At 39.8% G+C, this 17,436-nt stretch overlaps 1 protein-coding gene across 2 annotated transcripts in view; it reads right to left on the bottom strand.

Annotated features, from left to right (window-relative positions):
* Atp13a4 (ATPase 13A4) overlaps nt 1-16,572 on the bottom strand; it is a 124,449-nt gene extending 107,877 nt beyond the window's left edge. For both annotated transcript variants that reach the window (XM_028753771.1, XM_028753772.1), the window contains exon 1: nt 16,333-16,572. In XM_028753771.1, the coding sequence (XP_028609604.1) occupies nt 16,333-16,395 (63 nt within the window). In that variant the 5' untranslated portion in view covers nt 16,396-16,572. The remainder of the gene's footprint in view (nt 1-16,332) is intronic.
* Between the last annotated feature and the right edge of the window lie 864 nt (nt 16,573-17,436).

Below are 17,436 nucleotides of genomic sequence, written 5' to 3'. Positions count from 1 at the left end.
CCTCAGCCTCTCAATTGCTAGAATTGCAGGCATATGCTTGACAGGACTTGACTAGTTGAAACAGTGTTTGTTTAGTTTGGTTCATTATTTATTGTCTCTAAGACACTTATGTGTTTATTAATTTGTATTACTCTTTAGACTGTTTAACCTCAGACAACAATATCTGGTACTTCCAATTACTTGTGGCCCACCACATCCTCACTGTCTTCAGCCAAAGAGTGCACAGGTAAGGTAGACTCTGCTCACTCCAGGAGTAGGCATGTGACTGCAATCATGGCTTTCTGCAGGCCACAAGACTGAATGTGAAGAGATGAAAAGCAAAACCATACCACATCCCACAAGAAGAAATTAGTGTTTGTTTGGGAAGGACTGGAAAGAGGAAATTTTCTCTTTCTACTGGATTGCTACTGGAAGCACACAACCCTGGAGTCGCCAGAAAATCCCATATGGAGTGAGAGAATAAACCCACATGGCAGGTTTAATCAGTAAGAAGAGAGAAGGCCAGCACTAAGGCACCTTCTCTGCTCCAGGGTTATATGTACCTGAAGGTGGTACTACATGTGGGTCTTCCTACTGAGCTAACAAACTAACTTTGTCTTGCCTGAAACAATGTGCCTTTGAGCTTTCCATCCTTATTTTTAAAAAAAATCGTATAAAAGTACATTAACACATTTAACCTGAGAGAAGACCTGGAGAACTGGCAAGAGGAGTCATTTTAGGGTTTGAGTTTACACAGTCCTTGTGCATGCTTCCATAGCTGCTGTGAATTCACATGTGTAGTTACCCTGTCCTGTCCAGGGAGCACTGTTTCAATGTAGTCATCTACCACCTCTGGTTCTTACCGTCTCTCAGCTTTTTCTTTCCCATGACACCTGAGCCTTGAGAATAGGGGCTGTGAGACAAATGTCTCATTTGGGGTTGACTATTTTATAGTTTCTTATCCTCTTTATATTGACCAGCTGTGGGTCTCTGTGTTAATCACCATCTATTGTTTAAAAAAAAAAAAAGAGGAGCTTTTCTGACCAGGCATGAGAGGTGTAGTAAACAATGGGTATAGCAAAAAATTACTAGGAGTCAGTTTAATGCTATGTTCATTTAGCATTAGGGAAGTACGAGATTTCCCCTAAGGGTTCTGAGCTATCATAGAACACAGGTTCTTGATCTCTGAAAGCAGTAACCAGTATGGTTGCATCCTGTGAAGCAAGCTGTAAATACAACAAGAAAATGGGATTACTCCCATAACAATTGTGCCACTAATGTTCCAGCTGTGACATCTTGCCACTTCTTTGATTATTGTAGCTCATGGTGGCCACAGCTGGGTGATTTTGTTTATTACTTTTCCCTCCAATAGTGTGCATAGCACCTTCTGGTTCTATGAAAGATAGCCAGTAGGGATGAAGCTTCCAGGTAAGTTTCAGCTTGATTACTCCATGTTCGGTGACTTGAATAGTATATTCAATGATAGGGTCTTACCACGAAGTTCAGAAGGATAATCAAGAGTAATTTCTTGGAGTCCTAATAGAATTCTGCACTGAATTCATCAGGCCCTGGACTTATTTTAGTTGGGAGATCTTTAATTACTAATTCTATTTCAGAGGTTGTTATACATCTATTATCTACACCATATGTAGAAATTCATCCATTTAGTTTAGATTTTTCCAGGGTGATAAAATAAGGAAATTTTAATTATGTTCTTATGAATGTTGAATTTTTTTCAGGTTCTGTTGTAAATGTCTCCCTTTTGATAATTAATTTTATTAATAGAATCCTCTTTCTCTTTTAGTTAATTTAGTTAAAGGTTTGTCAGCCTTGTTAGTCTTTCAAAAGTCCAACTCTTTGTTTCTTTATTTGTTTGTAATTTTTCATTTCTATTTCATTAATTTCATTTTTATTATCTGATTTAGATTATCTCATCCTGTTTACCTTTGAGAGGTGTTGTTTATTCTTGACTTTCACTTAAGTCAGTGGTTCTCAACCTTCCTAATGCTGTGACCCTATAATACAGTTCCTCATGTTGTGGTGACTCCCAAACCATGAAATTATTTTATTGCTGCCACATAACTATAACTTTGCTACTGTTATTAATTGTACTATAAAAACCTGATATGCAGAATATCTGATTTTAGACCCCTAAGGCACCAAAATACACAAGTTGAGAACTACTGGTTTAGATACTTCAGTAATTTATTAATTTTAAAACTTTTACTCTTAAAACTTATTAATTTTAAAACAAAAATTTTATGTATGTACTCAGTACTATAAACTGTCTTATTGGGGCTGCCTTCATCATATCCTATAGATTTAGGTATACTATGTTTTATTTTCACTGATTTCTAGAAAATTTCACACCTTCTTTTGTGATTTGGTCCTTGAGCAAATTATCATTCAATAGTGTGTTCTGTGTTTCCATAGGTTTGTGTTGCTTCTGTAGTTTCTATTACTGTTGATAGCCAGTTTTATTCCATTGTGGTCAGGTAAAATGCAGATGTTATTTCAATTTTCTTATATTTGCTGAAAGTTTCTTTGTGACATAGTATGCTTCAATTTTGGAGAAAAATTTTATGGGCTGATGAAAGAAATGTATATTAGTATATAGGTGGAATTTTTATAGATGTCTAATTGGTCCATTGTATTTGTGATGCCGTTTGACTCCAATGTTTGTCTGTTTAGTTTTTATCTGGACACTTTGTCTATCGGTGACAATGAGGCATTGATATCACATACTATTACTGTGCTCAGGTTAATCTGTATTTTTAGATTAAATATTATTTCTTTTATAAAATTGGGTCCTCTGTGTTTGGTGCACAAACTTTTAGAACTGCACTACCCTCTTGGTAAATTTTTTGTTTAATGAATATGATATGTTCTTTCTCTCTCTTCTACTTTTGATTTGAAGTCTATTTTGTCAGATAGCAAACATCTATACCTGCTCATTTCTTGGTTCCATTTTTATAGAATATCATTTCTCATCCTTTTACTCTATGGTTGGTTATATCTATCATGATGGTGAGGTATGTCCTCTTAGAGGTGACAAAAAGATGGATTTTAGTTTCTAATCCCATCTGTTACTACCCTGTGTCTCTTTGTGGGATAATTAAGAATATTAAAATTAAGAATTATTTTGATACTCCTATCACCGTGGAGTATTGGTGGTGTTTTCTTTGACCTCTTTGAATTCACTGTTCTGAAACTGTTCATTTATTCCATGTACACTCTTGAGAGTGTTTAACTTTCTCTTTAGAACTGAAAACCCTTTCAGTGTCCTCTGCAGAGCTGACTTAGTTAACATTAGTTCTTTAAATGGTTTTATCATGGGAAGTGCATGGCTGATAGTTGTGCTGGGTATATTTGTGTTTACTGACATCTGTGGTCTTTCAGAACTTTAAGAATACCGATGTAAACACCGTCTAGCTTTCAAGGTCTCCATTGAAAAGTCAAGCGTTATTTTGATGGCCCTGCCTTTAAATGTAACATGGTCTTTCTGTCTTAGTTCTCAATATCCTTCCTTGTTCTGTACATTTAGTACTTTAGTTATTGTATAACATGGGGAATTTCCTTTCTGGTCCTGTTATTTTGGTGTCCTGTATGCCTCTCACACCTCTATAAACATCTCTTTCCTTAGATTTATGGAATTTTCTTCTGTAGTTTCAATGAAAATAATTTCTTTACATTTGGTCTGGGTTTCTTCTCTTCCTTTATACCTACTATTCATAAAATTGGTCTTTTTATAATGTCCCTAAGTTCCTGCATTGTCTGCTCATGTGTTTTCCTAGATTCAGTATTTTCTTTGAATGAGTGATCCAATTGCTCTACTTGTCTTCAAATCCAGATGTTCTTTCCTCAACTTGACATCTTCTACTGGTAAAACCTTCCACTGAGATTCTCCTTAGAATTACTAAATTTTAGTTTCAAATTTTTATTGTAGTTTGGATTTTCTTCAAAAGTTCTATCTACCCATTAAATTCTATTTTTGTGTCTTGAATTGATGCATTATTATTATTATTATTATTATTATTATTATTATATTCAACTGTTCATGTTTTTCGGTCTGTTTTCAGCACTTATTCATACCCTCTGAAGATCCTTGAGCACACTTACAATTGCTATTTGAAAATCACTATGCCTCATCTAAGCCACTTATCTCAGGAAACCCAACTATGGGGTACTAACTGTCTTGGATATTCATGTTGATTATGATTTTGTGCTGAGAAATTGATTGTTTTTAATGTGACATGAATTCTTATGGAAAGTGTATGGCAGTTATACACTCAGGACTAGAAAACATAAGAAAAGGGATGCAGGAAATTACTGTAACAAGCTAAGTACCTATATGTTTCTTTTAGCCACTGTTACCAGACTGGAAAGGACAATGACAAAGAGCATGTCTGAGCCATGGTCTCCCAGAAGGACTTTTGCTTTTAAGTGCAGAACACTGCATAGACTACAATGTTTGCCATTAACAACCAGAAACAGAAAACATAACCCACAAAGTCATACTTTCCTGAATCTATCCAACAGCTAAAAGATGGGGGGAAAGGGCTAAACACCAGGACTGGAGAGATAAGTCAACACTTAGGAGCACTTGTTCTTACAGAGGACCCAGGTTTGGCTCCCAGCACCCACATGGCTGCTCACAACCATCTGAAACTAGAGGTTCTGACATCCTCTCTGTTTCTATAGACATTGGATGCATGTGGTACACAGACGTACATGCTGACAAAACACCCATATGCATAAGTGCATACATGAAATAAATCTCTTTTTTTCTTTTCAAAAAATGCCTCCAAAAAAAGACAAAACAAAACAATTCTTTCATTTTTTTATAGATCACATGAGACAGTGGTGGCTGCCATACATACAGATAGAAATCAGCCCCGCCTGTTCACAGGTACTAAGAATTCCTCCCGACAGGTGCCACCTTGCACTCATGAGAATGGCAGATGGTTGGAACAGAAAATGGCATGGCACTGTCATCTCCTTGGTAGCATAGGTGTGAAGAAGGTGACTAATGACGCCAGCAGTCAGGTACAGTGCCCTTCTCAGGTCTCTGCTTTTTTCTCTACAACAAACAGTAACTGGCAAAGCTCAATTACTTCCAAGGAAGGAACTCTCTCCAGAATATAAGCAAAACTCTATTGATGCTAGAAGAAAAACACTCTACTACTTACTACCCTTGAACTAGGACTCTATACTCCTACATCAAGCCTAGACTGGGTAGCAAGATGAGGGAACTCCCTTTAGGAAGTGGAGAAGCATAAAGATCAAAGATTTGTGTGTGCAGGCATACACAGATAGGTAAAAACTAAAGAGATATTCACATGAGCTGATCCTAGTATCTCTAACTCGACTCATGTCTGTATCCCAGTGACCAGAAACTTAGAATTTTTACAAAAACAGCACCTAGAGTTTTATTCTGAAAAAAAATTAGTTAGGAAGCTATTATATTCTATGGTACATAGAGGAAAAAAATAAGTAAATTACATTTTAAAAGACCAGGCCAGATAATCGAGAAGTGATTGTGGCCACAAGATTTTCTGATGACTTAAAGAAGAGAATAATATTTAATATGATTTTAGTGGATGGAGCAGAACTCTGATGAGCAGGGATCAGGATAAAGCCATGTTCCCAGTTAAGAGAGAAATGAAAGAGGTGTTGGGGGGGAGGTCTGTGATCAGAACACTCCAGAGACAGTGACAGCAAGACTGCAAGTTTAAGGCAAGCCTGGGCTATAAAGAGAAACCCAGATACATAAAGAAGGAAAGAAGAACAGAGAATGGGGAGGGAAAGGAAGAGGAAAGAAGAATGAGATTAGACAGAGGAGCCAGATGTGGTGCCATCACCAGTAGCTCCCAACATCTGGGATGCTGAAGTGGAAGTATTATTTAAGCCCTGAAGTTCCATAAACCTGGGCACCACAACAGAGACCATAGGAAAGAAGAAATGGAAAACATGAAGACAGAAGAAGGGGAGGGGAGGGGAGGGGAGTGTATTGAGGAAGGGAGGGAAGGAAAGAAGGGAGAGGAGAAGAGAAAATATTTGATAAATTCTGTACCGTGACAGAAGGAAGAATATATGTGGCTAGTTAAAGAAAATGGAAAAAAATTGTTTCTTGGAATCAAATAAAGGAAAAATCTACAAAAGATTTTGCCTTCAGCTGACAGGTCTTTGGGTTACTAGGTAGTTCCAAGTTGAAGGACAGCAAAGCCGAAATAAATATATAACATTGGCTAGGCAAGCGAGCCAGAAGTAAAAACTTGTGTATCATGCACAAAAGTCTGAGTTCAATCCCCAAAGATAAGAAATGTTCTATAAAATAGTAGGTTTCCATATGGCTCTGACAGACATCCTTAATGTTATTCATCCCTCTCCTGACCTCGTCCTCTACCACACTCTCTGCATTATTCTCCGGACCAAATATTCTTTCCCAGTACTCTCCCCTTCATTCCATCTAGCCTATTGTTTTTTAAGTTTTATAAACTGAAGTCATTTAAGAGGAGGAGCCCTCAACTAAAAACATGCCTCCATAAGACCAGGCTGCAGGCAAGCCTGTAGGGTATTTTCTTAATTAGTGATTGATGGGGGAGAGCCCAGTCCAGCCCCAAGATATCATCCCTGGGATGGTGGTCCTGAGTTCTATGAGAAGACTGGTTGAGCAATCTATGAGAAGCAAGCCAGTAAGCAGCACTCCTCTGTAGCCTCTGCAGCACCTCCTGCCTCCAGATTCCTGCCCTGCTTGAGTTCCTGTCCAGACTTCCTTCAGTCATGGACTATGATATGGAAGTATAAGCCGAATAAGCCATCTCCTTCCCCCAGTTGCTTTGTTCATGGTGTTTAATAGCAGTAGTAGTAGCCCTACACTACACAGAGGATTCTGTTCATCCCAAAAACCATAGATAACCTAATAAAAAGCCCACTGCTGGGGGTATACTTCTCCTCAAGTTGTTGGTCATAGGTATCCCAAAGATTCCCACCAAACAATGCAGGCTACTGTCATTATTCCTGAATGTCCACTAGAATTTGATAGTAAGACCCTTTGCTGAAGACACCACACACATTAGTCACAGACCATATAGAATCAAGTTAGTGTTGACCAGGAGCCATACTGGTTAGATGTTATTCATTCTATGGGAATGAGGGTGTCACCAAAGACTTACCCAGGTATCAGCCCTCTAAACTGTAAAAATGATCAACACTACATGATATGCCCATGGGTGCTATCATGGCATGAGTGTTATGAGGGCTATTAACAACTTTATGATTAGATATAAGTCCAGGAAACATGCCTGGCTCTGTAAATCTGGCCAAGAATCCATGACTAAGGGACTCACAAGCCACAGGAGTGAAGATATGGTGATTATTTTGCTCAGTGGGCATGGCATCAAACTGCTCTCTGAATTCATATCTCTCTACCTATAAATTAGTACAGCTTTCAGGCCTCATCAGAGACGTTTCTTTGCACAGCTGATGGTGATTAGCTCATAAATCCATAACCAGCTACAAGAACAGAGAATAAGTTGTCAGTGAGGTGGTCAGCCACAAAGGCAGCATCTATGCAGCACCCCTTCCACATGGCACAGAAACCATCACAGAAAAGGGTCAGAAAGCCTGTAGGAGCCAGGGTCATGGAGGACCAGAGCAAAGCAGTGTCCTCTGGACATGAACAGACAGCCACACTCATAAACTCACAGAAACTACGGTTGCCTGAAAAAGACCTGACCTGTCATAAGAACTAGACAGTCAATATTCTAGCGTGGAGTGAAAAAGAGTTCATGACCCCTGCCCTAACTGAGGAGCTTTGGAGAGTTGACAGCTTCTGGGACAGGGAGAGTCAGTTTTCGTTAAGGTTGGAGCCTGGTAGGTTGACCACACTTCAATGGATGGCCCTAAACCCAGGAAGTGTAGGCAGTACAAATTAAATTGACAGGTTATGTTTTCTTTTAAAAGGATATGAAGTTGGGAGTTAGGGGGTGTAGTTAAATCTGGGGAGAATTAGGAAGTTGTGGTAAGTATAAAAACAGCCTTTCAGTGGTCATGACCTCAGTACAAGCACATTACTCTCACAAAGGAGAGGCATGCACTCTAAAAAGTCCTCCTTAATCTCACTCCAGAAGAGGATACATACACAAAAAAGCCCCTGGTATAGAGCCTCAGTTCCTATGTCATGAATATGAAATGCTCAGGATGCTATAAAATCACTGTAATCATTGGCTGTGCATCAACAGTAGTCTGTGTGTTGGCTGTTCCACCAGCCTACAGGCAGAAAAGGATGGGCTGACAGAAGGATGCTCCTCCAGGAGGAGGCAGCATTGCAACTACTCTGATTTAAGATGGGTAAAAAATGATCCCAGTAATGACGTTTACTATTTAAAAATATTTTAAATGGTCTCTAAGAAAAGCTAACCTTTTTATTTAAAATACAGTATTAGTAGCTACTTGTATCTGTATGTTTCTAACTATCTATGAAAACTTAAATTCTTGGGTGGCTTTGGAGGTACCCTCCAATCCTGAATGGTCCCTCACTCCCACAATATTAGCTATATACTGATTTTGAAAGTAAAGTAACAGAGTCTCAAAACCTTCCAGTCTGGCTCTGCCCCAAAGCTGAATTTAAGATGATAAATCGATGGCAGTCTCTGCCAGGACCCTGTGTGCACACATCAAGGTCAGAGAGTGCCCTGGTTTGAGAGACATAGCTCAGAAAGCACAAACAACACCTAGCCATCTATCTGTTCTTTTTCTGAGGGAACATCCAGGCCATGGCTGTGCTCACTGTTTAGAAAACTAGCCTTAGGCAGATAGCAGGACTGGGGAGGCTGTGTCCTCCTCAGTCCTCATCTCTGACTGTGTGGTGGTTTGGACAGCTTGCCAAGGTTTATACTAAGAGCATTTAGAAAGAGGTGGAGGTTATTAAGGTGGAGGTTATTAAGGTGGATTGTCCTAATTCGGCTAATCTACACAAACCCTTGAAACCACTATCAATAGGTGAGTCTCCTCTGGACACATTACTGAGTCACTGGTTCTTTATGTCTGCTTTTGAGGGGAAACAGGGGGAGGGGTGCTCAGCACCTTGTAAACTCAGATGTCAGTTAATTATTAGCTAATACTCTTTAGCCCTTCTTCTATGAATAGTCCACATAGAACTTGTAAATTTCTAGCTCCCATTGAAGGCAATGTCTTCAGATACATTTCTTTTTCTTAATTCGAAAAACTCACAGTGTTAGGTGTGGCAGTACATTCCTGTAGTGCCAGCACCTTAGAGCCTGGGGCAGAAGGATGGTGAGTTTAAAGTCATCCAGGCTACATAGCAAGACTCTGTCTCAAAAAATAAAATCAAACACACACATATATACATACATACATACACACATACACACATACATACATACACACACGAAAGCAGAGTACCAAACCCATAGCACCTTGAGGAAATCAACAGTATCAAAACGTTCTTTAAATCACAGTGGTTTCCTGAACTTCTTTAAATTTTAACCACAAGGATAGAAGAGAACCTTAAGAAATTATCTTCACTGAAGCCTTGGTTCAGACAAGGTATTTATTACTCCTGCCTTGTGAGGTAAAGTCAAAGAGAGGTGTGCTTAATTTGTTTCATGGTTATAAAAATAAATACTGTCAGAGCCAACACTTCAGTGCTGGCCTTCAGCTTCCTGGTGTGCTTCCTTCTACTACACACAGCTGTTTGACTAGGAAGTCAGACAGCACATCCAGAACTGTGAAAATCCAATAGACAACAAACCACTGTCCAAGCAAGGACTTCAGCCGTCACTTACCATTTACTTAGCCAAATGAACCTAGGCCTATCACCTAACAGTTCCATACCTCGATTCCCCTACTGGTAAAGGAGGGATGATAGTTCTCGAATAGTTACTTAGAATAAGCCGATCGATTTGTGTATAGTCTTAGTCTGTACTTGGCCCAATTCAACATCAAAATTCACTATTTACTCTTACCCTCTTCCCACCTGTTGTCTCAAGCTGGGACACTTTAGCTACCTAGAATTAGTATCATTCCCTCAGTCTCCTTCCTTCTTACACTGGGCTTGATGGATGGTCACTTCTTTTTAATACTAACTTCTTTTTTTTTTTTTTTTTAAATTTTATTTATTTATTTATTATATGTAAGTACACTGTAGCTGTCTTCAGACACCCCACAAGAGGGCATCAGATATCATTACTGATGGTTGTGAGCCACCATGTGGTTGCTGGGATTTGAACTCATGACCTCTGGAAGAGCAGTCAGTGCTCTTAACCACTGAGCCATCTCACCAGCCCTAATACTAACTTCTAAATGCCGTCAAATCCATTCTCTATCCATCATCCTCTTTGACAAGACATTAGTTTAGCTCTGATCCTCTTGCCTGGACTGTCTCAAACATTTCCTCACTGGCTTTATCTTCAGTGAAACACCTTGTTGACTCCATGAGAACCCTGCGTATCACTCACATACTCTGTGGTTTCTACATGTGCCAATCAGGCCAACATTCCAACCATTCCAATTAAGTCGAACTCTATTACTGCTAATTCGGGAGGTCTAGAACGAGGTCTACGAGCCTATTTTTATAGAGTCCCCAACATGGATCCAGTAGTCATTTCATGGACCAGTGCTTGGGAATCATTAGAATGGAAAATTTGCATCCTTTGGGATGTCTTACAAAACCCTACACATCTTACCTACCCCTTGAAGGAGACTGCATGCCACCTTTCTCCCTATGGTTTGCTATCACTGGATTGCTCCTTAGTCCTTGTTCCCACGGACCTGTTTGTACAACTCCACAGTGACACTGGCTAGCAACAGGCTCATGATATACCCTGTGGTCACAACGGGGCCCCCGCACTGAAAATGACCCTACACTTGATATAATGTATTGCTATCACCATGAGATTCTTAGTAATCGTTGGACACACGCCACTGCATTTTCATTTTGCTCTAGGCCTGTGAATTATGTACTGGGCCTTGTCCACTCAACTATGAGCTTCTCAGAAACAGAAACTGCTTTTTATTCACTGAAGATCTTCCTGGCTAACCCAGAGGACTCCTGGTACAGACGAGAGGTGGCTTAAATAACCTGTTAAGCTCACATGAATGAATGAGAGAATATAATAAAGTATCATAGAAAATAGTGTGTTATGGTTAATTAACTCTGCACAATAAGATGTTTATATTTGGGAAAGAATGAAAGCTGCAGGAGATTGTTGATCAGTTTTTTAAAGTAACATAAATTTCCTAGCTTTATTTTTTAATTTCTCAAAGCGGTTCTATTTCTGAGCCCTGCTGCCTCTTTGTTTTTTATTTTTCTTCAGAATGTAAAACTTCAGGTTAATGGAGCTTGTCATTACAGCCAACCAGTGCTACAGTGTTTGTGCCAGGGACTGTGCTTGATTTCAGAAGGCCATGGAAAGGTTGCTCAGGCAGGATCCCTGCTCTCCAGAACCGATTAAATCCCATTCCCCACAGGTTTGTATCAAAGATGAGTTCACTTCATGGGAGTTCTGCAGCCATGAATCGAGAATAAAGACATCAGACCTGGCCACGGGCCCAGCTTCCTGAACATTTGAACTGACAAAATGTCTCAGCCTGAACACAATCCCTCCACTATGCAATCTGCGGGCCTACTAGTTAACATTGGCGAGCATCTCTGAGGTGCTCGTGAAGCATAATAAGTGAGTAGCCATGAAGTGGGGTGGAGGAGGGGCTTCTGCTCCTGGGCATTAGAGAAGAAAATGAGAGACATCAGAGTGAGCTAAGTAATTGTTCAGGACACACAGCCCCAGCTCACGGTGCTGTCACAGTACTATTGCCAGTGTGGGTAAGCCCACACGCCGCCTGCTACCACTCCAGGTGACATGCACTACTAGCACCTTGCCAGGCACTCAGGAATGATCTGGAAGTTGAAAAGGAGTCTCCTATGTTTCCATACTCCCTAGTCTTCAGTTTCTCAGTACTTAACAATTAACTGTGTTAAATATTTGCCAGCACACCACCAAACACATTGCCCTCGTGACCTCCTTTGCCTTTCGCTTACACACTGTTGGATATTACCCACTTGTGTGTAGCAGACATCATGTGCGAACAAAACAATCACGTTCTCTTAGTTAAGAATGCCTAGGTGTTAGGTTAAATGTTTAATGTAGCACTGGTAACATCAGTAACAAAAGAGGTCCTAGGTGAAAAACATAAATGCTAATTAACATATCTAACCTCGTCCTGGAAATGCAAAGTGAATACAGGCATTAAACATCATTTTCCAGAGTAGATGAGCCAAAATTAAAAAGTGATATTTGAGGATAAAGGTAGGAAAGAAAGTAAATATCCACAAAAATGGATAGCTTCTTAGTGTATAAATTTCACAGTACCACTTTTAGAGAGAAATGGAGTGTTAGGTGTCAAATACTATGTGTCAAAAGTTAAACTGTACATCTCCTTTAGTGCTGCAGTGTTATTTCTGAGCATTCGTTCTCAGGAAATAATTTGAAGAATATTCAAAAAATACCTAACATTGTTCATCACAGCCCACACAAAATTAAGAATAACAAGAATGCAACATGAGAGGTGGATCACAGTCATACAAACACAACTCAAACTCTGCAGCACTGTATCAGAAAGAAAAATATCCACCCTGCGTCTACCCTCAGCTCTCACAAAAAGAGGAAGCCTTCCAAAGAGAGTACGTACTCCATTCTTTCTCTTAAAAATGCATACTTGTGAGGATGTATATGCATTCCTTAAGGATATATTGCGATTGGTTTTATTTTATTTGGACTCAATGCATTGGTGACATTCAAATTGTGTCTAGATGCAAGTGACAGGGAGAAGGGAACCAATGAGAAAACAATATGATGGCAGGACCAAGATGAAAGTTATGTGCCGAATTCTGTAGCACAAACTTTATCAGTGTTGCTCACTTCAGTGTGCCAATGTGCAGTCACAAGATATACAGTTGCACAGTAGCCCACAACCCAGTATTTCCATACTACAAGAACAACACATAGAATTCGAAAAATATAAATGACATTAAAATGCATTACAATCATTAGAATGATATGGTTTTATGAATACACAATAGAAGCCTGGAAAAGAGTCACCAATATGGCAGTATTAATCGTATTCAGATGTAAACTAATAAATCATATCTAACTTATTCTTCAGGCCTGAGTTCTTGTCTCAATATTTTCACACACACACAAACACACACACACACACCACATTATGTTTATAACCAGAAAAATAGCCAAATGTTTGGTTCCTACTTGCCAAATCATAGGATCGAATTCAGGATACATCACTTTTCCAAAACTTACTAGAATAAAATTCTTCTCCAGAAGGAGAGATTTCATTAATGTGACCAACAGTTGGATCAATTGATCCATCTCATTGTCAGCTATGCATGAGGAGATGAGCAGTAGCAACTCTAAGTCATTTCAGAAGAGAAATGCACAGCACTGGAGTTCATGGGATGGGAACTCCTTGGAGATCTGATAGTTCCCACTTCACAAAAGGGAAACATCCTTCAGGGAGCCCTATGAGGCAGGAATAACATAACATTAGCCTCTCCATTTATAAATAATCTCTACAGAAAACAGAAATATATATTTATATTGTCACTAATATAAAAAGGGACCTCATTGTAGTGGGACAGTGTTCATTCAGTGGTATAAGGCTCCTACCTTTGTTTAAACAGTAACAGCTCATGAGTCCCCAAAATTGTTCCTTCTCAAAACATTTCCACACTGATGTTCTCAGTCCTCCTAAGAACTCTGTGAGACAGGTAGAATAGAAAGGACAACTCCTATTTCTACTTCATAGGTAAGGAAACTGGGTTTTGAGCAGACAAGTGGCTAGTCCAAGGCCAGAATGAACTCTAGACACCTTTTGGAAGCCTTTCTAGCAGTGTCTGGTTAAGCCTTCTCTGAAGGGCTCTTTCTTGTGCTCCAACAGGATTTTCCTTCCTTTGGAGTCTTGTCTTCACTTGAAGGCAATATTCAGGTCACCTACAATTGCTCTATAGCTTCTGCTTCTTTGATTCTGGACTGAAAGATAATTCCAGCGATTCTCAGTTCTTCTTTTATATGAGCACTAAATTACAGATTGTTAGGTTTTTATTGAAATTTGAAGCCATTTCTATCATTAGAGGAATTACAATTGGAAATGTCCACACTTAAATGGTGTTACAAAGAATCTGTAAACACTTTGGTATGTCACATTTTTAGACAATCTTGACTTTCTAAAAGGGATTAGCCTACAAGTCAGAGGAGACAGATCTACTCAGCAAATACAACATCTATAAAACAGCACGCCTTAGGGGAGCTAAGATCAGACATTCTCCTTAGTCTTGCTTTCTTAGGAGAAGAAAGACGTTCTAGTAAGAGTACAGTGTCCCCGGTAAAGAAAAGGCATCAGTGAACTGCGTTCAGACACAGAGACACAAGACTACCTACTTAGCCTAACCTATGCGATCCTCTGGCTCTTAGACTTGCTGGCTGAAGCAACCTTGGGTAAATTGCTCTCCCCATCAATCTCACAGGGTCATGGTGGAAACTAAATAACCATGAAACCACATTGTACACTCAGAACAAAAATAGATAGATAGATAGATAGATAGATAGATAGATAGATAGATAGATAGATAGATAGATAGATAGATGGATGGATGGATGGGTGGATAGATAACAATATGATACGATATGATAGACAACTTTTGATATTTACTGCCACAAGTGAGGACCAGTGTAGCAAGAAAAACAATGCAGTACCAGGCAGGTGGCCAGGTTTCAGTGGTCGGAACAGGACAAGGAGCTGGGCGCATACTAATGTTGCACCTCTGCTGATCCTACTGGTCAAATCACTGCTCACCAAAATACAGTGTCCCTTCCCCAGCCAAGGCACTCAACTGAGCCTCCAGCTGCATACAAAACCGAGCTGACCCCTGATGCCGTTGGTGGTGCTGTAACAAAGATGAACTAGTAGCAAGATTGCTTCACCTAGAGCACTCATTAGGCTAAGGAGGGGGAGACTTCAAGAATATAGGTGATCCATGATGATATTTGAAAGACAAGATGAGTATAGAGGAGACGAATGTCTGTGATTACAAATGAGAAAGCCGGAGAGCATGCAAAAAGTCCCTGCCTTCTGGTAAATGCATTAGGTCTCAACTCCAGTCTCTCAAGGAAATACTTAGGAGAGAAAAGAAGCATGAGTCAACATGAGGCCAGGAAGTCATTTATGGTGACATTTGGGTATAGTCTTTAAAGCAACTGTTGTTGTTAGTTATGTCTGAAAGAAGTAAAGACAAGGTTAAGAAAGCCATCTGAATTAAGGTACTCATTAGTCATTTATAACTTTTTTTTTCCAGAGCTTTGATAGATGGGATCTATTCCAGAATGTCAAAAAAAAAAGTTGTTGCTATAGAAACAGGTAAGCAGATTAAACTTGAAAGACCAGTTTTAGAACAAAGAATTTAATAGTCAGGACTTGAGCAATTAACCAAGAAAACATTTTAAGTAAATATCTTTAGGGTTTGTTATTTATATATTAATTCCAGGAAGGTAAAATGCTATTATAGAGCTAGAGCATCACATTCTCACATTTTAATTGCATCATTACTGGCATAAAAGGCTATGCTTACACAATTAGCACAAAGACCTTATTACACAGAACTGCACATCTCTGACTCTCTCTTGATTACATTGTAATTGAGAAATATCACTTTAGGATTCACCAAGAACAGAATAATCTTTGGTTTTCTTACAGATCTCAAGTTTCAGGGGCACATCTCAAATGAAAGAGACGAAGATGTACGCCAAGTTCTCTCCAACCAGTTCCTACAGCAGTGACTCTTTTGAAGTAAAAAAGAAATAAGTGGAGGCTGATAATTGTTAGTACTTGTGTTATGTGTCTTCCCTGCTGAACAGTCCCAACACTGTAAGAAGCAATGACCCAGAATGCATCTGCCTTGCCTTTGGTGTTCAGTTCTTCCTATCAGAGAAAACTCTAGTCCTCTCACAGACCTATCGAAATGGGAGTTCAATTTTCCATACAGTTGGAGACTCAAAACGTAATCACCAGGCAGCCCTGTGTTCCTCTGCCCTTCTGTTTTGCTTCCAATGAAAACAATCTTGATGAAAATGAATACAATATGTTCATTCTACCAAATTCATGCTGTCAGGAGTTACATTCAAGGGGCAAGAAGGTTGCTTGGATATTATCTCTTCTTGTGTAATTCCAGAGTCAACATTCAGTGAAGTATGGGAGTGCGTTCACGCGTGTGCGTGTGCGAAGCTAGCGAGGGGAAATGAGAAGAAGGGGCTGGAAACTTACCATCTCATTCTCGTCCCCTTCGTTGAGTAAAGCATGCTGGCTCTTCTCAAGGTGGTCCCCCATGGAAATGCACTTCACTCCTGCTTTCTGACCCTTGTGTGCAGACGCTTCCAGAACCAACTCCAGAGCCGCCTCCGGACCGCTGAATGAAAGAGTTAATGATCTTCCAGGTTAAAAACTCCTTGAGCACACACCTTCTTTCAGCAAATGACAATACTTAGCAAAGTGGACTCCTCCCCCGGGCACTTTGTGCCAGGAGGAATTTCTGGCTGCTCCCTGCTTCTGCATTCTCTCTAAGCAGCTGTCTCAGAGGAAGCCGCTCCAATGCCGATCTTTTTGTACCCAACTTACAGGGAAAACACTCTTTGCTTGCCCACAGCCTGCCAGCGTAAGGCATCTGACTGCAAATCCAGTAAGACAATGAGGAGTTGGCAGGGCCCTCTGGAGAAGCAGGCTCAAGAACTCCCAGGTCGCTGTTTTATTCCCAGAAGCTGGGGAACCGGGGGAAGTGGGGGGGGGGGGTGTCAGCTAACAGAGCTAAGAGTTTCATTTGCTTAGTTGGAATCCCCAATCCATAGGTTTCTAGTACCATTCTCATTCGTTTCGTTTACAAATGATACAGATTATTCATAATCCACCTGGACAGATATTTATAATGGCATTTGTTTTTGCACACACAAAGTATTCTACTTAATGTGTGTGTAGAATTATGCCTGCTTTTCCTTGAGAAACATATACTAAAGGCATAAAATTATAATCAACCTATTCCAGGCAGTCCTTTTTAGCTCAAATGTTTGTGAGTAAACACTTACAGATGCCCAGAAACAAAACATTAAGTGACCAAACAACAAAAATTGGGGAAAGGGATGTTTCTTTGATTTTTTTTTAAAAAAAACTTTATTTTATGTCTATGGATGTCCTGCCTGTATTTATGTCTATGTACCATGTATGCCTGCCTGGTGCCCTCAGCTGCCAGAAGAGGGCCACAGGTCCTATAGAACTGCAGTTGCAGATGGCGGTTGTGAGCCACCATCTGTGTGCTGGGAATCAAACTCTGGTTTTCTGGAAGAGCAGTGCATGCTCTTAACCACTGAGTCATCTCTG

Source organism: Grammomys surdaster, unplaced genomic scaffold, assembly GCF_004785775.1.
Source record: "Grammomys surdaster isolate TR1022 unplaced genomic scaffold, NIH_TR_1.0 125956, whole genome shotgun sequence".
Taxonomy (NCBI): Eukaryota; Metazoa; Chordata; class Mammalia; order Rodentia; family Muridae; genus Grammomys; species Grammomys surdaster.
The sequence above is the reverse complement of the archived record's forward strand: the minus strand, read 5'-3'. Positions and strand labels throughout refer to the sequence as shown.